This window comes from Phaseolus vulgaris, chromosome 9 (assembly GCF_000499845.2).
Source record: "Phaseolus vulgaris cultivar G19833 chromosome 9, P. vulgaris v2.0, whole genome shotgun sequence".
Classification (NCBI taxonomy): domain Eukaryota; kingdom Viridiplantae; phylum Streptophyta; class Magnoliopsida; order Fabales; family Fabaceae; genus Phaseolus; species Phaseolus vulgaris.
In genome coordinates, this window is record NC_023751.2 from 14,281,753 (window position 1) to 14,303,690 (window position 21,938).

A 21,938-nucleotide genomic window follows, 5' to 3' on the forward strand; every position below is an offset into this window, starting at 1 on the left:
TATTAGAATCCCGTGATCAAATTCTCACAGGGCCAGAAATGACAAAAATAAAACCTAGGTGCAAGTATTGTAATTTTGTAGTGTTAAATATCATTGCTTAATTTCGATTTTTTTTAATTTATTTCAGGAAAGAATTTGCAAGTGTGCTTTCGTCTACCAACTTTTTTTAATATATCTTATGATATTAATTACCCCCAAAATTTCAGGGCTTGTTTAGTTGTTTTTCCAAATTTTCGATATAAACAGGTTCCGCCTGGCTGTTAAATCTCGTCACTGTCCTGGTGAGTCTACCATTCCTGTTTATCCCTTCACCGCCTCTTTTTTATTTTTATTTATTTTCATTTATTCACTTTCGTTTTTTCTCTTCTCTTCTTTTCTTAGTTCTCAGGTTTCGGTTCCCGCGAAATTCCGAAACTCCTTTTTCCAGATCGCCGGAAAATATCGCAATCCACGGTACTTCTACCTCTCAATTTTCATTTCACACTTCACTTCGGTCACTGTTAGCTTCCAAATTCACCGATTATCACGTAAATCCAGCTCATAACCATATCCGGAAATGGTGGACCGGTTTTCACCAATCTAGGGTTTCAGTTTTGCTTTCGTAAATTGAAAATGTTCGCAGGCGATACCTTGCATGTTGCTACGAATTAACTATATCGTGCCGTTTCTTCTTCTTTACTTTGTTCGTTTCAGTGGCGGACTGTGTCCGGAATTTTGCGCACATTTTTAGTACGATGTTTTCTTGTTTGTACAGTTTTTAAGTTGTATTTGCAATGTTCTGTGCTGTTTTTGGTTTAAAGAAACTTCGTATGTAGACTCACTACGTCGGGGAGTGTCTTGAACTAGTTGCTAATTTAGGTATGGGAGTGATGAATTAATGACATGTTTACTTTCTTCATTTCAACAGATATTGCAAATGGTTTTTTCATACTGTTTTCCTCTAAATTCATTCAGTGCCTTCAGACAACTTTTTGAGAGCAATTGAACCATAATCGTGTTCGTAAGGAACATAAATAGTTACGGAAATCTATTTGTAGGTATTGTAAAAGCACGTGTACTTTTTTTTTTCAATGAAAGTTTTTTTTACTTAATATGTACCAAATCGTAAGCTTTGATGAACAATGTGTCGGAGTTGATGTTTCAACTGTTGAAACAAGAACCAACCTAAGTCCCTCTCTTTCCTTTCGTGGGTTTTGGAGCTTTCTGGGACTACTCGTGCAAAATAATTTGTTCATCTTATATTTTCAAGCAACAACTTTGTTGGCATTATCTGGGTAAATCATTCTTTTGGTAAGAAAATATATTAAAGGATAATATGTTTATCCTTCAATTTGAGGCTTAGGGGATTTTGATCCCTTTGGTTCTTGATTATAAACCTATTTTTCGATTACAACCCAATAAGTAATAGGTACTTGAACATGCACTTGGAAACCCCCTATTTGCCAATCGAAATGTTGTTCTACTTCCACAAAGATATATTGTTTAATCTTTTCAATGTGTTGATAGAGCATAATAAAACATTCATGTTGTCCCGTCCTCTAAAAATACAAGAACTTGAAGAAAAGGAATTATTTTTATTCATACATCTCATTTCCCCTTTGATTTGTCTACTTTCATCTTTTGTTTGGAATATACTCATAATTCTTTCTTTTTGTTTTCTTCAGGATTTCTATCATTTTGGCAGAACATGAGTAGTTTGGTGGAGAGGCTTCGTGTTAGATCAGATCGCAGGCCAATTTATAATCTTGATGAGTCAGATGACGATGCTGATTTTTTGCCAAGAAAACCCGGGACAACAGAGGAAAAGTTAGAGAGAATAGTGAGAAGTGATGCGGTATTTTACTTCCTTTTTGCTTTAATGATTTTCATTTGAGCTAGTTTTGTATATTGTTCACTGCACTGCTCAATGCTTTGGGTGATGACTGATAGGCAATATTTTACTGCAACAAAAGAAACTCATATACTTGTCTGTTACTGTGTATTAGAATTTCGAGTCTAATTTGAGAAGTTGTTGATAATTTTAAAATGTTCAGTTTACAATTCTTCTAAGGCTGTGTAGGGTGTCACCAAGAGATCCAAAGAATGACCAGTAGTTATTATTAGTACTTTTTCTATAATTCTGACCATTTTACCAGCTAAATCCCAGTCAGCAAGCTAGATGGTAGGCTTTTTATTTTCTTTCCAGTTATTAATAAGGTGCTAAAGGCACAACTTACTTGAACTAGAGGTGTGGAACGATAGATAAATGTATAGGCTTTTCCTTTTCTGTAGTATTGTACCTGCCCCCCAAGGTCTGTCTATTTAAAAAGACAATCTTCCTCTTGTAGCTGACTTAACAGAATAATAATTCAGTTACAATTTTTCTCTACCAAACTGAACTCTATCACGAGTCTTGGAGGCGTTTGCTTCATTGAAGGGGCAGCACCTCAACCAGCAAAAAGGTTCAGATCCCTTTTAATTTGTTGCCTCAGAATGTTAGAGATGCTGGTGACTACACTAATATAGCTTATTTTGCAACATAGATTTAACCCATTCTGAGAAATAACAGGGAGTTGTCTTCTTAGCTTTGTAAAGATCTGATTATGACTATTTAAGAATTAAGACTTCTCTTTGTTGGATATTAAAGGAGATTTGCTACCCTACCCTTGCTTGATACTTTTTGTTGTTTCTTTTCCTGTTTGCCAGTCTCTTCTCTTGTAGTTTTCTTTTTCTATTATCTAACAAAGTGCTGCTATTCAGTGACAAAATAATGAAGGTTTTATGTTATTATACATTAAGAATGAATGCTATAATTCATGTTAGTAATACCAGTTGACGTCTATCTGTAAATATTGTGTATTTAACATTTGTATATAGTTTGCTTGATTGCAGATTTGGGTATATTGTTTTACACTAATGAATGTTTTGCACGCATTATTTTCTCCCCTGTTTTTATTTTTCACATATTCTCAACAGAAAGAGGATTTATGTCAAGCCTGTGGTGAAAATCAAAATCTTGTGAGTTGTGAAACCTGCACATATGCTTACCATCCTAGGTGTTTACTTCCACCCCTTAAAGGCCCCCTTCCAGACAATTGGAGGTGCCCTGAATGTGTAAGTGTTTGTATTTGGTAACAGTTGTAATAGATTTCTTCTTTACTGATAGACAATACATATCTATGTGGGGGTGTGTGTATATATTTTGCAGGTTAGCCCACTTAATGATATTGACAAGATATTAGACTGTGAGATGCGACCTACTACAGCTGCTGACAATGATGCCACAAAATTAGGGTCAAAACAAATTTTTGTCAAACAATACCTTGTTAAGTGGAAGGGCCTATCATATTTGCATTGCACATGGTAAATCTGTAGGAACTTATCCTTTACTGTGTTACACCTTTCCATATGTCTAGTAAACCTTCTGCTTACTTATTATTTTGTGTTATGTGTTGACTTCAAATTTTTTATTTTCTGTATTGTTATGCAAGTTATTTTGCTTTTGAAGCCTCCTTTTAAGATTTTGTTTTCTTTCTATCATTTTCTTTATTTTGTGTATTTTCCCTTTACCTGCTACATATATATATATGTATATATATATATGTATATATATATATATATATTTTTTTTTTTTTCTTTTTAGGGTGCCGGAGAAAGAGTTTTTGAAGGCATTTAAGACTCATCCTCGTCTAAAGACAAAGGTGAACAACTTCCATCAGAAAATGGCATCTGTCAATACTTCTGATGATGACTTTGTTGCCATTCGACCAGAATGGACTACAGTTGACCGAGTACTTTCTTGCAGGTATTTTAGGTGACAGTTAGAAAGTTTTACAGGAATTCAAATGATGTTAGTGTGTTGCCTGACTTATGTGAGGGGAGATTCAAATTGTCATTCTTGACTTTGGCTGTGTGTATGACGTGTATGTGTCTTTGTGTGTATGTCAGTTTTTAAAGTTAATATTTTGAAGCAGTAGTTTTGAACCTTCATTTTGCTCTTAGTGCTTCTTTAATTCTTCCCCTCTTATTAGTGATGAATCATACTGGATTCTATCCTAGTCAAGTAATGGAAAATAGTATAGTATCATCTGAAAGTAAATTTTTTTGGTATCTTTTTTGGAGGATATGTTCTATGTCTAATTGTATTCTTCTGCCTCCTCTTTTTCTTTTGCACTTCTCTTTCTATTTTACTGCCTCAGTCCCCAAAAAAATAAAAGGCATCATCATTTTTTTTGTAATAGATTATGACAGAATGATGACACTGCTATGTGCAACCTAGTGTGTTAATAGTTTCCTTAATCTTTACTCTATTTCTGCCTCTAGAAATGTTGATAATTGCATGTTTTCATTGACGTTGTTGTTTAAATGGTACAGGGGTGATGACGACGAGAGAGAATATCTTGTGAAGTGGAAGGAGCTTCCATATGACGAGTGCTATTGGGAGTTTGAATCAGATATTTCTGCATTTCAGCCTGAAATAGAAAGATTCAATAGATTTCGGTCTAGGTCCAGTAAATTTTCTTCCAGTAAACATAAACAGAGTGTTAAGGATGATACTGAATTGAAGAAACAGCAGAAGGAATTTCAACATTACGAACACAGCCCTGAGTTTCTCTCAGGTGGTATGTTATTTTAAGTTATTTATTCTTCTGGAATGTTTTTCTTAATTGGATGGTTTGGATTACCTGATTTCATTTTTACCTTAATGAAGGTACATTGCACCCATATCAGCTTGAAGGCTTGAACTTCTTACGATTCTCTTGGTCCAAGCAGACTCATGTTATACTTGCTGATGAAATGGGGCTTGGTATGTAGTCTCTTTTTCTTTTTCTCTGTCTATTTTTTCCCATTCTTAAGTTTTGGTTATTAAAATGTTTAGGGGAGGGGATTTTACACCATTCCTGAAGGAAGGGCATGCTACAAGCCTCAATGAGTTTAGGCACATGCCTCAGCGGCAAAATCAAGTTTGGAAGGTGTACATGTGCAGGAATAAAAAATAAGATAGAGTGAGTTGGTTAAGAGATATGCTGGGGATGATAGAGAGTGGGTTAGAAATACCTTGTACGAGTAGGATGATTCAAGAGCAGAGAGGACATTGACATTAAAAGAATTTTGGAGAATAGATGAGTGGTCTGGTTGTAGCAGGGCTAACCCTTGGAGTACAGATTTTTTTTCCAGTTACTGTTGTTAAAAGTGTTTTCTCATTCCATTCTATGCTTTGGGTTCATAACAATGAGCGTTTTTACTCGTGCGTAATAGCTGAACCTTTCAATCATAGTGCATTGATCAACCAACCCTGTTGGATTTATCCCTTCTTTTACTGTTTGTGGTTACTCCCTATGACCTTGATTTTTGAATTTCTGGACAAGTATATTATTGCACCATGATAGCCGAGTTTTTCACCTGCAGGTAAAACCATACAAAGTATTGCTTTCCTGGCATCTCTTTTTGAAGAGAGTGTCTTCCCACATCTGGTGGTTGCTCCACTTTCAACTCTGCGGAATTGGGAACGTGAATTCGCAACATGGGCACCTCATATGAATGTGGTATGTATACCGGGATTTTCTCTGCAATATGTGATTTAGGTAGTTACTCAATTAATTATGTTTGTTTGTGCAGCTAATGTATGTTGGATCTGCCCAAGCTCGTAGTGTAATAAGAGAGTATGAATTTTACTTCCCAAAGAAACAGAAGAAGATCAAGAAAAAGAAATCTGGTCAGCTAATTAGTGAAAACAAGCAAGAGAGGATTAAGTTTGATGTTCTTTTGACATCGTATGAGATGATAAACTTTGACACAACATCACTAAAACCTATAAAATGGGAGTGCATGGTATGATTCTATTTGCCATTTTATTACTGATGCCTCTATTACTTACTCTTCTCATTTCTAGTTTCTTCGTAATACTGGTAACCTGATATATATATGTGGATGCAGATAGTTGATGAAGGTCACCGTCTAAAAAATAAGGATTCAAAATTATTTTCCTCACTGAAGCAATATTCTAGCAGGCATCGTGTTCTCTTGACAGGAACTCCTCTTCAGGTTCATTGTAATTTTCATTGTGGTTTATTGTGGGATGATGCCCTAATTCTCCATTATTGATTATTTGAATCATGTTTTTTGTTTTGTTTTTTTTGTGTCTGCTGGCTGGATTTTGTTTGGAAAATTGTGTTGTGGTTTTTGACTAATACTAAGTTCCTTGTACTGTACTTGGGTTTTCAAATTGTTAGAGGATTGTTGAATTTCAAATTATGCATATATTCCCCTTAAAAGCATGTAAAATTAGGTTTTTAATATATCCAACTTGAGATTCCTATTTTAGCATCCATCAATCTGCCTAATATTTTTGTTTCCTTAACTTGGAAATTGTCTCTCCAATATATATGTGTTTGTATTGGCCAATGGTTATGACACAGTGCTTTTGAAGACATAATGTTGTTATATTGTACTATTACCATTGTAGTTACAATTGAAGGGATGCAATCATGCATCTCCACTTCGCACCCAAATTGTTTCAGGTTGTACTTGCCCATTTTTGAAAATATTGATTTTAGGCTCTATTTCTTTTTACAAGCTTGGAAAGTGAAAACAATTCCGTTTCATCATTCCCCCAAGTCAGAATTTAAAAATAACAACATATGGTTAGTCCCTAATCTTCACATTTGGATTTGCTCCAGCATCTTCCTCTACCCAGTGTCGTGTCTCCTCCCACAGTGCTAGCTTGGCCTAGAGGTTGTGGTTCCCTTTTCTCTATTAAGTATTCTACTAGTAGGTTGTGCTCATAGCGTTGTCCCTCTCATGTCCTCTACTGTTTTTTGTTGTTTAGTATGTTTTCATGTTGTTTTAATTATTGATTACATCTTACTATTTATAATGAGATTTGATGTATGATTTAGAAACAGATATTCTGATTTGTTGTTTGAATCTTGATTTGATAACCTTGAATAGTTAATATAATGTGGATAAATTGGCAAATGGCAAAGAGTAAGTCTATGTGGAGGTGCAGCTGTGTACTCTCAAGAGATTGACCTTTCGCACCTTAAGGGGCATATTGCATCACACCTTCGTTTATTTGTCAACAGTTAAATAAGTTAACTGAAAAGTATATTCTACCACTAATAAGAACTCAACTTCTTTGAAGATTTGCCATTTTTTGAAAGAATACCTAAAGTCAGATTATAATGCCTATGCCTTTTACGAGGCTTAACTAAGTTTATATATTGTATCTCCATTCACAGCAACAGTCTTACAATCTTTTTTAATAAATTAGTTTCTGTTTTGTTTCTGGGTTGTGAACTCTACTTGTCGGGTATGTTTTTTTACCTTTTAATGCATGTTATTGATTTGAAGTGTGGTTGCATATCTGTTGGAAGTTTAAATGTACCAATGACACTTTGTCTGATGCCTCTCAGAACAACTTGGACGAGCTTTTTATGCTTATGCATTTCCTTGATGCTGGGAAGGTTAGTATGAGGAATGCTCTATAAGATAAACCGTGATTTTAAGTTACTGATTTAGATGATGAAAGCTGAGTATCTTACGGACTTTAATTTTCAATGTTGGTAGTTTGGAAGTTTAGAGGAGTTCCAGGAAGAGTTTAGGGATATCAATCAAGAGGAGCAGATTTCAAGGCTTCATAAAATGTTGGCCCCACATCTCTTGCGAAGTATGCACTTTTTCTTATGCTAATTTTATGGTATTTTAACATGTTTCTTACTTGAAAACAATAAACAGTAAAATTCAAGTTTTGTGATACTTCGTTGCAATTTGTAAAATATACCAGATCTTTGGTGTCAAGAAGTTTTTCTTGTAAAGAACATCCTAAAATTTTGTTTAATATTCACTTCAGGAACATGTATTGCATCAAGATTATCAGTCAATATTAAGTAAATGACTTGATGTTTATCCTCCTTTCTCAATCTGCACTCTGAAGTAATCTTGTTCTTGTAGACTTTTGGTCTCTGCAATCATTCTGGAGTGAAGTGGTAGGGTACTTGTAGAAGTTGATCTTTTAATGCATATAGGATGTTTATGTATCTCTCAACCAGAAGAAAAGTAACTGACTGTTGTTACAGTAATAGCAGTTGTTGGAATGATACATATTGGAATTGGTCCCTTAATATCTTGAATTTTCTTGTAGTCAGGGATTGACGTTTAATCGCTGAATGATATTAATATTGTTTGGTCTAATGCTAGGCCTCTAAATTGAAGTGCAGAGGGGTACCGTAGAATCTGATAAATTTGATGTGGTGGTTTTAATTTTTGTATTAATGGAAATTTCAAGAGAGCTCTCAAACCTGGTTATATATTGTTCTGTTGTTGTCACGTAAATAAACTAAGTTGGTGATAAGTTGTTTATGGAAATGTGGATTGGCATGTTCTAAATTCAAATTTTTGATGTCCCTGCAGGAGTGAAGAAAGATGTCATGAAGGAACTACCTCCTAAAAAGGAACTTATTCTACGTGTTGAGTTGAGCAGCAAACAGAAAGAATATTATAAGGCAATTTTAACCCGCAATTATCAGATATTAACTCGTCGTGGTGGGGCTCAGGCAAGATTGATGCTTTGATGAACTAACTATTTTGTTTATTACTAATCTTAGCTTCATAAGTAAATAGACAATGCATCTTAATGGTATTGGTGTTTGTGTTTTATATCTGTATGTTTTTGAATCAGATTTCTCTTATCAATGTTGTTATGGAATTGAGGAAGCTCTGTTGTCATCCTTACATGTTAGAAGGAGTGGAACCAGATATTGATGACGCAAAAGAAGCATATAAGTAAGCTTCAATGTCATTATTTTAGACTGTTACTATGGCTGTTGATTGGAAATACTGGGGCTAAATCTTGTTTCTTTACTGAAACTAGTAGCTTTTGCTTGCTGTAACTTGTAACTAAAGTGAAATTAGGTTATCATGCTGGAAGGCATTATTTTTGTAGTGTGTACTATACTTGGATTTAATGTTCCTATTCATTTTCCTTTTCATTTCCATTTGACAGACAACTATTGGAATCGTCAGGGAAGCTGCAATTGCTGGACAAGATGATGGTCAAACTTAAAGAGCAAGGACACAGAGTCCTTATATATTCTCAATTTCAGCACATGCTGGACTTGCTTGAAGATTACTGTACTTACAAGGTATTAAGAGGTTATTGTCTAATCAACATAATTGTTTCTGAAGTTGATTGCTTTCAGTATAATATTCAGCTTGTTTTCCTTTCCTTGAAAAAAAACTAGAATTGGCAGTATGAAAGGATTGATGGCAAAGTTGGTGGAGCTGAAAGACAAGTTCGGATAGATCGATTTAATGCCAAAAATTCTTCAAGATTTTGCTTTCTTCTTTCTACTAGAGCTGGGGGACTCGGGATAAACCTTGCAACTGCTGACACGGTTGTTATATATGATAGGTGAACCTTTAAAATCCTGTGATTCTTTTTTGTTTTTCTTTAAATTACTGTCTGAAGGTTTTTCTATTTTTTGGTTAAAACATAAATTATGTCTTCTCTTTTCAAAATTACTACTCCTATCTTCATTAGATTTGCTTTTTCTACTGGCAAAAATAAATGAAAATAGCTGTATTGGTGGCTGGCCATTCATTCTTTTATTTCTTCCATTTTTTTGTTGTTTGTCTTTATTCATTGTTTTGGGAATGACACTTCTATTGGTTATACACGTGAGTTGTGACAGAGTTATCTTAATTTCTACTTTTTAAATCATACTTGAGTATGAAAAGGTTGAACTGCTTTGGATTTGTTAGCTTGTAAGCATGGTGAATTCATATATGGTTATTAGAAAGTTAGCTGGCATTTGAGACAGCAACCTATTGTGTTGTGTTGCTTTTCTATATTTGACATATAATGTTGGTTGGGTTTCCTTTAATTTCTTATTGAATATTTTTTAGTGTTTTTTGGAAAGATGCCATCAAATGCTTGTTCTAGTAATTCTTTTAGAAACTATCTAAATAGAGCTGGTGGCTATTTTATGACCTATTTGTGTTTATGTATTTTTTTTTTATGTGCTTTTTAATTAAATGATATATTTAAAACTCTACAATGATTACAAATTATTAAAACACATAAAAAAAAGCCCAAAATCAATAGCTTCTGAAGACAAGCTTTATAAAACTACATCATGTATGTATAATCACTTTTTTTTATTCTTAAACAACATTCCCTAATTTAAATAAATATGCACTAGTTCAAGCACATATGCTAGTATTTTCTAGATTAATTCATGGGCGCCTCCAAAATGCTTGGAGAAAATGTTCTGCACAATCAGTATACTCATTTGCCCGCTTCTGAATAATGGATCTTTACAATAGTTTGGGGAATGCTCTGCGACATCTGGGCTGAAGTTAAACAACAGGGGATCCTCACCATAGTCTTTTTTTGTTGTTGTGTGCGGGCAATCCATATGATGCTTAAAGATTAATCTTCTATTTTGGTGTAATTTAATCCAAATTTTCTTTTAACTCATTGATTGAAACATTATTCTGTAGTGATTGGAATCCTCATGCTGATTTACAAGCTATGGCTAGAGCTCACAGACTCGGACAAACTAACAAGGTTTGAGGTTTTTTCATTGCATATAGTGTTTTGATTATTTTTGTTGCTTTTAAATGTTATAATGGTTTTGGCTTTGTAGGTGTTAATTTATAGGCTTATAACACGAGGAACTATTGAAGAAAGGATGATGCAGATGACTAAGAAGAAAATGGTGTTAGAACATCTAGTTGTGGGGAGGCTAAAGGCTCAAAATATCAACCAGGTAACTAATTACTTGTAAAGACTTGTGTTTTAAAAGCTGATAACAGTTAGCAGTTTCGTTATTAAGGCATCTTGAATCATGTTGGTTAGTTGCCTTTTGCTTTTCTTTTCTGTTTTATTATTGCTATGAATTGCAGGCAACAGGTGGAAAATGGATATGGACTAATAGTTGAGCATTGGAGACCGAAATATCAATTTTTTCCTATTCATGCATGCTAATTTGTTGTCATTATTCGTAGTCACTGTCACTTATTTTATTTATTTTACCTTCCGGTCACAATATGACTAACTTTTTTGTATACTTGTATGCAGTTGTACTGGAATATACACATAAAATCATTTTATTCTAACTGAATAAAGTAAGTTAGGAGATAGGAATTCTGAAATTATAGAAAATAGGGGGGCTAAGCTCCTTAGCAGAGATAAAGACTGAAATGCGGAAATAAAAGGAAAATAGACACGAGAATTCCACATAAACACATAATAGTTTACTACCATACCTCCCTCCTCTCATAACCAATTACCTGCTCTTCCCACATTCCTTGCCACACTTGCAAGATTTTTACAGCCCTTTACTATCCAAATCTCCCTTCTTCTCCTTACGTCATATTGTGCTCAAGGTGAATTAGGTCCTTGACACCCTATTTTTTTTTCAAGGTGTGGATTTGTGAATCATCGACTCTTCAAACCCGAAGCTCTAAAAGCTATTATGCGAGTGGTTGTGTTAATGCCCTATATAGATTTTTTCAGGCTTGTTGGTTCGTGGCAATTTTTCTTGATCGAGGTTCCTATGGGGGACAAAACCTGTAATATGCAGTGTGGCTGTTGATTTAGGACCTAGATAAGTATTCCTGTTGGAAAGGAGAAGTACTAGAAGTGGATAAGGCATGTATTCCTAAAAAAGATGATAACATTAACAAAGTAAAGTACTCTATTCTCTGTGCATACCCGAAGTTAATTCCTTTAGATATCAGGTATTATACTTGTTTGAGTGCACTAAAATCCTCAATAAAAAAGCTTTAGACTACAAAGTTCATATATTTAAAATTGAAATTAATACATAAGCTTTGTACATGGTCCAATATTGATCTCTATTTGTATCCCCATTTTCTTTTGTAAAATTACTGATTATGTACAACTTGCAAATCTGTATTTGTTTGTGAATACTGATTGAGTTCAGGATAAATATATGACATTTTGTTCAAGATTGAATATTTCTAAAATTTTAAGGTCTAACATGCATTAGGAGTTTAAGCATTGAATGAAACAACAAATTGAATATTTGATCCATATCGAGTTGAACATGTTAAGGGATTTGATGGTACCTTTTGACTATCAATTGTGTGTAGGAAGAGTTGGATGACATCATAAGACATGGATCACAGGAGTTATTTGCAGATGAGAATGATGAAGCCGGAAAATCCCGCCAAATCCATTATGATGCTGCTGCTATTGATAGGTAAACAAGCATTTTTTTCCTCAAACGTGAAAATAGGAATATGCTTATGAAATTATTTCTTGTATATTTTCTTAACAACAGATTGCTGGATCGTGATCAAGTTGGACATGAAGAGGCTACTTTGGATGATGAGGAAGAAGATGGATTTCTGAAGGCCTTTAAGGTTGACTGTGTCATTATCTTTCACATGCATTTTTGTTCTCGAAATGTTTATCCAACTTTGATTTTTAAACTTTCGTTTGTAGTGAATTGAGAGATGCCCTTGGGTTCTGCTGTTATTTATCATTTTATAGTAACAAAAGTGTATGAAATTAGAGACTCCTATAAATCAATCAAAAGAATATTTGATTTGGCAACTAGAACGGAATTGGAAGATCCACTGCTGCCTCCTGACTTTTCATTATTATTTTTTTGAAAGGATTTTATGGCCTGACTTCAGAATTTGCAGCCATTGATTTGATTTTATTCTGCTGTTACATCTTACGTAAATTCAGAAGTACCAATCTTCCTAATGGTTTCTTAGAGTATGGGCTCCTTCTCTGAGATTTTGGTCAATTTTTGACCGAAGTGCTTGCAGTTCTTGATAGATGATGGGGCACTCTGCCTCCATTACATTTTCCTTTGATGTCAACATGAAAATTGCTACATGAAATTTATTTACCGTTTTTCTTTTCATTCAGTTTTTCTGTTTGGGTTCTGTGCTTTTGGTTGACTGAGTGGATTCCACAATGTAGGTTGCAAATTTTGAGTATGTTGATGAGGCTGAAGCTGCAGCAGAGGAGGCTGCCCAAAAAAGAGCATTGGAGAACCTAAACAATTCAGAAAGAACACATTTCTGGGAGGAGTTGTTAAGAGACAAGTATCAAGAGCATAAAGTTGAGGAGTTTAATGCATTGGGAAAAGGGAAGCGAAATCGGAAGCTGGTATCTAATTCTAATATTTATGGCATTCTTTTTAGTGTAAATTACACTCATTATGAAATGCGAGTATTGCATTATACTTATCTTTTGTTTAAAATATACACTACCTCTTTTAGACAGATTCAAGCATACAGCACTTAATTTTTATTTCTGTTGAAGTTCCCTTAGATTCTGTTAAAAGAAATGTTATTGCCAAAATACTATTTACATAACACATAAATAGAGTGCAATCTTCACCTTACAAGCCGATTTTGTGAGGTTGAGTTAGATATAAGCTTACTTACTAAGATGGTATCAGAGCTGCTTAGATCATATCTTAGTCAAGTTCATTGGAGTTGTGCCACTGCTATTGGGCTCCTGTTAGACCAACTATAAATATATAATCCTATGCCCGAGATGTTCATTCCTCGGTGTGAGATGTGTTGGAGATCCATATCGATCATGAGAAAGACCAGATTATAATATATAAATGGGATGCAATCCTCTCCCTAGAACCTGGTTTTGTGAGGTTGAGTTAGACATTGTTGGAACAACCCCTTTAGAAAGGGGTTGAAATAGAGTGCAATCTTCACCTTACAAGCCGATTTTCGCAACAGACTAGACTAGATTGTCTTGGACCGAACAAAGCAAACAACACAATAGAGATTTATACTGATTCACCCAAACACAAGGGGTGCATCTAGTTCTCCCTTAAGCAGACAATAGAGATTTATACTGGTTCACCCAAACACACTGACTATGTCCAGTTCCCCCTTGAGCAAACTACCTAAGAGGTTTTACTAATCAATTGATGATTACAAGAGTAAACCAACCCCTCCTGGTTCTCATGAGATGAGTGCACTAACGACTCCTGGTTATCCTTCTTAATGTCCCTTGAGATTAAGCTCACAAGGCAAACTTCACAAAGTGTAGAATTACAAGGTGTGCACACCCACAAAGAGCACTAAGATTTCAATAAGCTTGATAAGACTCATGTATTGCACTTGTGTGTTCTTTATCTTCTTGATCTCTTCATAAAGATTCTAAAAAGTGATGACTGTTTGAAGCTTTGTATATGTTAATCCTTGTTTCTGCTTGATGTTCGAATGAACTTCAATGTGTATCTTCAACATTATTAGCTTGGATGCTTGATTAAAGAAGTTTTGATTTGATTCTTCCATGCGCTCTAGCCTTTGTTCTGCTCAAGGAAACAATTCAAACATATTCTAATTGTGATAAAAACAGAATTGCATAAACATTCTTGTTCCTTATAGAACTATCTTTTAACTGTTCATCATAAAACAATCTTTAATTATAGATTTTATATTTGTTTGGAAGTAATTTTAAACTCTTAATATTTATCTTGAAATAATTTTATTGCTACAGCTTTTACTATGACTTAATCTAGATTAACATCTCTTGTGGTCTATTAGACTATCTATCATGATACTTGCTGTAGACACTACATGATCTACTGTATCCTTCAGCTGCCACAAAACACATGTTAGAATGTTGAGATAAAGTAAACTTTTTCAAACAAAATGCTTAGAGTATTTTGTTATTACCAAAACTTCATGTCTATAGGCATAAAACTGTCTAGGGGCTTAGGGTTTCAACTGGCATAAATCCACTTACTAAGAAAGATATGCAATTTTCTTCTTTAATAAATATAAATAAGCTAGTAATTTTCTATATTTTTATTTCTCTATAGAAAATTATGATCTTAACACAAGGAGAGGATAATGTAATACTGATATGTCAGGAGATAGAGTGCTATATAATCTTTCTTTTGTTAATCTGCAGTAGAAAGATTAATGGTGTTTTTTTTGTATTTATGGAGTTATTGTGAGATTTCATTTAATTGTGTCAAATGATGTTCTGTTTTCTCTCTAATGTAGCTTTCAATGTTCCTTTCAATGTTCCTTTCAATGTTATTAAATAACTCTTACTCCTTTTTTCGTTTTAGAAAACCATTTTAAGGGTTACTTCATACTTAAAATATATCCACCCAAACCAGGTTTTTCTTTATTTTTTTTCTTTTATTTGTTCCATTATTCTCTGCTTATTCTTCAACTGACCTTCATTTCTTCAGATGCTCCTCATATCGTTTTCTCTCTTATTCTCATTGTGGCTATTCTGTTCAATGTTCTTGTGCTCTTGTAATTTTAAATTTGTTTTTCTGTACTTTTTTTTATCAAAGCTACAATGTCTAGCTCCCAAAATATTTATGTTAGACTTGTGATGTTTTCTTGGATTTTAGTCAATGATTTTTTGTTTTTTTTTTTTAAATTTATTTATGCTGCTTTCATTCTGTTTTTTAGTTTTTATATATACTTTTATTATTCGTTTTAGTCTTCTGGTGGCTATCATGCCGTCTGCCATATTTAAATGGCGGCAGTTTTTCGTCTCAACACCATAGGCCGCCATCCATTATTGATAACCTTGGTTCATTTTTGTTTTCTTCTCAGTATATAACATGCTAATGATATTTATAACTAAGCATTAACATTTATTGATATTTGTCATGTATGTAGCTAACTTTACCAAGTGGAAAAAGCTGTTGTATATTGGCATCCTAGGTTCTTGACACTTAGCAGTTTGTTTTTGTTTTCTAGAGGGGGAAATTGCTAGTTGGTTAATTTTGTCTTTAAGTTTTCCTTTGAGTATCTTCTTTTAAGGTTGCTTTTGTTAAGGTAGTATCTATTATTCCCTGTTTGATTTCCCAGATGGTTTCCGTGGAGGAGGATGACCTTGCTGGTCTGGAAGATGTAAGCTCTGATGGTGAAGATGATAATTATGAAGCAGAGCTTACCGATGGCGATTCAAATTCCACTGGAACTGGAACTACTACTGCTAGAAGGCCTTACAAGAAAAAAGCTCGTAGTACGTGTCATTTTATAGGTTTTTATATTGATATGATGGGCCTGGATTATCTGTTTCTGATGTTAATATTTATTTAATTTATTAACAGCAGATAGCACAGAGCCACTTCCTCTGATGGAAGGTGAAGGAAAAGCATTCAGAGTCCTTGGTTTTAATCAAAATCAGAGGGCTGCATTTGTGCAAATTTTGATGAGGTTACTTTCTCGACATGTGGTCTTTATATGTTGACATGACATGAACATATCTATTGGTCATCTGACCCTCTCTGTGTATTGCAGGTTTGGGGTTGGTGATTTTGATTGGAAGGAGTTTACTTCCCGTATGAAACAGAAGACTTATGAAGAAATTAAAGAGTAACACTAATTTTCTTTGAAATAGTACCATATTTGGGATATTATAGACAATCATTAGTTTTAATTTTATGGTCACTTTCTTTTTCACTGGGCAAAAGAGGGGCAGATTTGATGTCACAGCTCTGCAGCTGTGCCAATGCATTCTTAACCATTTAGACACAAATTAGGTTGAGAATTGGAATGTGTTTAGTACTTATTAAGTTCAATCTTCTGACACGCCTATATATTAATGACAGCTTGTCTCTTCATTTGGGTACGGTGTGTGTGTGTGAGGACGTTGCATTGGTTTTCTTTCCTTTTTTCTTTCTTTTTTATTTTCATTGCAGTCTGTTACTTCCAAAACTTTTGGCCTATGACAAAGTATATAAATATTGTTAGAAGTTGTGAAAGAATGGTATTATTACCCCTTTGGGAAATCCTTCATGGTAATATATCCTTCAAGTTTACATTAATGGGAGGATGAACAACCTTTGCAGAAAAGCAGTATGTTGGTTGCCTTTTAGTGGTTGATGTGAGATTTTTCCCTTTTTTTCCTTTTCTTTGTGCCCTTCCATTTTAGATGTGGTAATTATTTATATATGGTATGCATATGATATGGATTTTTAACATTTATTAATAACCTGAAGTCTTTCTTTGTGAATGAATTGATATAAATATATATATTTATTTCAGTTATGGAACCCTTTTCTTGTCCCACATTGCTGAAGATATAACTGAATCATCTACATTCACAGGTCATAGATCTTAATCAATATTTCCCTCATTTGCTTTCTCCGTCCCCTTTTTCTTTTTTATAATCTTAGTATTTTCTAATATTTTTCCTTTAATTTTCCTGCAGATGGTGTACCAAAAGACGGACTACGAATCCAAGATGTACTTGTAAGGATTGCAGTTCTACTCTTGATAAGGGACAAGGTAAGTTTTGACCGAACTTTCTGTATTTGAACTTTCACTATTACTAGTGTTATCCCACTCCCCCGGTCTTTCTGGAACATGTAGGTTGGTAAGAGTTTTTAGAAACGCATTCTTGGTAAAAGAAATATTTCCAGTTTAGGGACAATTAACCACTCAATTTTATTGAAGGAGCAAAGAATGGTTAATGCATAATTAGCAGTTTGAGTAGTTATTGTTCCATACTAAATATATTTTTACCAAGATCTTTTTATTGTTTTTATTTTCAAATATGCTTCTGGTATCATCTCATGAGAAGCTGTTTATAAGTTCAACTACTACTCTAAAATTTTGGGATAGCATCTAGATGCATGCCCAGCTATTAAATACTGCCACTATTCTTTTCTGTATTTGCTCCGCTACCTTTGTGTGTAGTATTTTTGGAAATATATAATGAACATTAAACTTTACACTTCAATATTTGTGATTGTAATCAAATGACTATATAAAAAGGATTACTGTGAGTAAATAACTCCTTTTATCAGCTGTATTCTGTTAGTTTGTTACAGTTGTCATTGTTAGGTTACTTAGTCAGCTAGATGAGCTTCTGTAGTCTATATACTATTGTTTTTTTTATATAAAATAAAGATTAATCAATACAAAGTTTAGTATACTTTATAATTGAACCATGTGGTTCACCTATTTAAAAAATGACAATAGACTTTCATTTAGCAAAAATCTTAGTTTCTTTTATTTATAATAATGTGACACTTTGTTGTTTGTTGATTGTGATTGCATGAAAATCTAAGGCATTGGATCAGTTTTAAACTCATCTCTCTCTTTCAGGGTTCTGGCATTTTATTTTATTTATTGTTTTTGGGTGTGGTGGGGTTGAATGTGTTTTTGAACTTAAAATGCCCTCTAACTAATGTTCCTTTTTACTCTTGGGATGTGAAATTACAGGTGAAGTTTGCATCACAACATCCTCAAACTTCATTGTTTTCAGATGACATCCTATCACGATATCCAGGTTTGAAGGGTGCGAAGATATGGAAGGAGGATCATGATTTGGTTTTGTTGCGTTCCGTTTTGAAGTATGTATTTTAATAAAGCTATCTTCGAACTGTGTGACATTAGCCATTAAATATTTGTGGGTTTAGTTATGAAAAAAAAAATCATGTTCATTTTTCTATCTGCTATACTATGTTCTATGTTTGACTTGATTTGTGTGTGATAGCTTTTGGTATTTCGATGTTTTCTAGTTATAATGTGCATGGATTCTTTTTTATTGATGTATTTGTTAAACAATTCTTTCTATATAAGGCATGGGTATGGAAGGTGGCAAGCTATTGTTGATGACAAGGATCTGAAAATTCAGGAGGTCATTTGTCAGGAGTTGAATCTTCCCTTTATAAACTTACCAGTTCCAGGACAAGTTGGCTCTCAGGCACAAAATGGTACAAATTTGACAAATGCCGAAGTACCCAACAGTCAATCCAGGGAAAATGGTGGAAGTGATATACCAGCTGATGGTGCGCAAGGTTCTGGTGATGCCAGGAATCAAGCACAATTATATCAAGACTCCTCCATATTGTATCATTTTAGAGACATGCAGAGAAGACAGGTTGAGTTTATAAAAAAGAGGGTTCTTCTTTTGGAAAAAGGGCTTAATGCTGAGTACCAGAAAGAATACTTTGTAAGTGCAAAAAATTATCAAAAATTGATCATAGATGCATTGTTTTTTTTTATTAGAAGTTTCCTTAGGTGTTTCCAATCAAATGAACTAGTAGTTTGAGAGTGTTAGAATTTAGCTATATACCTAGGATAAGAGATGAAGCAAAACAAACATGGCAGTTTTTTTAATGGGCTATGGAAGATAATGAAAGAACTTGTTAGAAAATGCATGAGGGAGGAATGCCTTTCCGTACGTACCCAACTTTAGATACGTGGGGACTTATTTTCTTGGCATTACTGATCGTTGTTATGGTTGAAAAAGTTGGGAATATACATTCTTTATTAATGGTGACTGTTAGGGATCCTTGTTTATGTACTCTCCTTTTTGTATTTTTTTTTAAATTATTAATAACATATAATGGAAGACCATAATAAGGGGCCGTTGTCTCTATGATTAGCTCTAAGGCCAAAAGGTTACTGATATTTTCTTAAACATTTTAGGTTTCGTGCAATACTTACTACTGAAGTATCATCTCATTTTCCCATTCCTGTTATATCATATTCATTTTCATACTTGTTGGAACTTTTTGTTTACTTTGGTTTTCAATTATTGCCAATGGTACATCACACAGCATTACAAATCAATACAGAATGCATGATTGTATTTGAAAATGTTTTCTTGACTTGCTTGTGGGCTTACATTTTAACTCGTGAACATTATTTGCAGGGTGATCCAAAATCAAATGACGAACTTAAAAGTGAATCCAAGGCTCCTAAATTAAGGGAAAATGAATCCCAAATAATTGATCAACTACCGCAAGTAGAAACAATAGGTATGATTCTATTTTTGTTCATTGGATACATTTTGTCTAGATTAGACAAGCACTTACCTAGTTTACATCAGATCATGGAGAGAAAATCTTGCATACTCGAGTAGTTCTACTAAAATTGAAATGACATGAGGCACAGAAATGTGACGTGTTGTCAGATTAAACATTAAACAAATATGAATAATACCCTCAGAATATGAGTAGAATCTCTCCAGATGTTTTATCGATGTGGTCAGTATTTCTGTTATATTTTATTTTGTGATTTTTCCCCTTTCCTATTTTTTCCCCTTTGAAATGTTTTCCTACCATCTACGGAAGCTATCTGCATACCCAACTGAGAACGGGGAAAGAAAGACCCGAAGACTTACTTGTAGTGCTGCCATTTTCTGCAGCTTCAGAAGAAATTTCGGCTGTTTGTGATAGTGATCCCAATCGATTGGAGTTAGTTCGTCTTTACAATGAGGTAAAAGTACCATGACCTGCACTTTCCGAAGGATCACTTTCATTCAATTAAAGAGGTGGTGGACTATTTAGTATCCTACTCATTATCTGTATCAACAATATTTCCTGTGTTGGCAGATGTGCAAGGTAGTGGAGGAAAACCCCATGGATTTAGTTCAAACTTCTTTGGCAAGAAATCCAGCAGAGCTTCATGTAGGGAAGAATTTCCCACCACTAGAAACCATTTGCAAAGACATCAACAGAATTCTAACACCCACACAAGAACAATCTGCGGCAGATATTCCAAAGTCAAATTCAGACAACAAATCAGAGGCTATGTCGGACGGCGAGATTTTGGTCGCCAAATCACTTCCAAAACCTCAAGATGCTGGCAAACCTGAAGACTCAGCAAACAATGGGAGTAAAGACATGATAATAGAATCTGAACCTATAAAAGCAAGCTGCTCAAGCCTGGTAAAAGATAAGAATGAAATTCAGACTTTTCCGGATAAAGAGAAAAGTAATACAGAAATGGATGAAACTATGACTGATGCTCAGTAGAATGAAAACCCGGAGAAATCTGATGCTGGGGCATTGTAATGGATGGTAAAATGCAAAAGTAGAAAGATATCTATTGTACCGTGTAATCATAGTCAACGTTGTTTTAGCACATTAGAAATGAAGTAAATTACAAACAAAAGGCACTATAGCATATGGCGGTAGTGGTTAAATCCCTTGCTACTAACTCGGCTAGAAATTGTTCTTTTTCTACGTATTGCTGTTCTACGGGTTTATTTTTCAAGGAGGTGAAGAATATGACCAATTGTATACTACACGGCACGTTACCCTTCATTCTATTTAAGAGTGATCAGAGAACTGAGGAAATTTCCCTGAACCATTTTTAGTTCTTCTATTTATCAGTTAGCAATTTTTTTCTGACCACGTATTTCAGTATGGAAGAAGATTAACTGAGTCGAAAATAAATTTGACTAAGAAGAAGACTTTGCATGCGGATTCTACTGCGTTTGTATTTATGACGTATATTTCTGATGTCAAATGTTAAATTTTTCCGTCGAAGTCTTCGTCGAACTAAATATTAAAGACTATTCTCTTTCTTCCCCGATTTCACTACAGCTCTTCCTACTTGATCGTACATTTAGTTCTCGCTTTTTGGTTTTCGGAGTCAAAAGAAACAACGCATGAAGCGGAGCCTTCGATACATGAGTACCAAGAAAAAGTAGGCCCCAGATTGCTATGGTCTCGGGAGCTGTAGAAGATACCATGCAATGAAGAGGGTCTTCTGTGGTATTGGTAATAAAACATCTGTGCATGAGCTGGACCAAGATATCCCAAAAGGAAAGTGATAGAGAGCTCAACCACAGCTCCTTTAGTGTGGTTGATGTTGATGCCATTGTCTGCTAAAAGCTTCCCTATGTCACTTCTCAAAGAAGCCAGAGCTTTGTGGCTTCAGTTTTGAGTCCATGGATTTGGATGCAAAATTATCAGATTCTCTGGCCTAACTTTTATCCAACACACTTTGTTTCGCAGAACGGAAATTGGGATTGCTATTACTGCTCCAAATCTTTTAGTAACTAATAATTGCTTGTTTTATTTATGACTTTTTTTAATATCTTTGACTATTCACAAACCTAAATGCTGAACTTAATTCCATTGCATCATTTGAATAGTCATGTATCTTCGTCAATGGAATGCTGACTAATCTTATCACATACAAAGCTACACTTTTTCAGCTGTCCT

At 34.3% G+C, this 21,938-nt stretch overlaps 1 protein-coding gene across 4 annotated transcripts; it reads left to right on the forward strand.

Annotated features, from left to right (window-relative positions):
- Window positions 1–125: 125 nt before the first annotated feature.
- On the forward strand, window positions 126–21,075 carry LOC137822614 (CHD3-type chromatin-remodeling factor PICKLE). 4 transcript variants are annotated; one of them, XM_068627524.1, is made up of 32 exons: window positions 126–281; window positions 382–453; window positions 1,665–1,834; window positions 2,956–3,093; window positions 3,188–3,342; window positions 3,623–3,784; window positions 4,354–4,601; window positions 4,691–4,786; window positions 5,389–5,525; window positions 5,599–5,811; window positions 5,917–6,024; window positions 7,395–7,445; window positions 7,549–7,648; window positions 8,392–8,534; window positions 8,660–8,763; window positions 8,984–9,122; window positions 9,222–9,391; window positions 10,483–10,549; window positions 10,629–10,751; window positions 12,100–12,209; window positions 12,291–12,372; window positions 12,944–13,132; window positions 15,835–15,991; window positions 16,080–16,185; window positions 16,270–16,344; window positions 17,017–17,078; window positions 17,183–17,259; window positions 18,199–18,329; window positions 18,559–18,931; window positions 19,637–19,742; window positions 20,132–20,202; window positions 20,319–21,075. In XM_068627524.1, exons 3-32 carry the CDS (start codon window positions 1,688–1,690, stop codon window positions 20,739–20,741), a joined length of 4,263 nt encoding a protein of 1,420 aa, XP_068483625.1. In that variant the 5' UTR covers window positions 126–281; window positions 382–453; window positions 1,665–1,687; the 3' UTR covers window positions 20,742–21,075. The 4 variants fall into 4 exon arrangements, with proteins under 4 accessions (XP_068483625.1, XP_068483627.1, XP_068483626.1 ...); XM_068627526.1 differs by having other exon boundaries at window positions 16,083–16,185; XM_068627525.1 differs by having other exon boundaries at window positions 144–281; window positions 4,354–4,598.
- Window positions 21,076–21,938: the final 863 nt, after the last annotated feature.

Coding starts and splice junctions, on each gene's coding strand:
- LOC137822614 (XM_068627524.1), top strand. CDS start 1,688: ATGAGTAGTTTGGTGGAGAGGCTTCGTGTTAGATCAGATCGCAGGCCA. Junction 3,343..3,622: donor TCATATTTGCATTGCACATG/GTAAATCTGTAG, acceptor TTTTCTTTTTAG/GGTGCCGGAGAAAGAGTTTT. Junction 7,446..7,548: donor ATTTCCTTGATGCTGGGAAG/GTTAGTATGAGG, acceptor CAATGTTGGTAG/TTTGGAAGTTTAGAGGAGTT.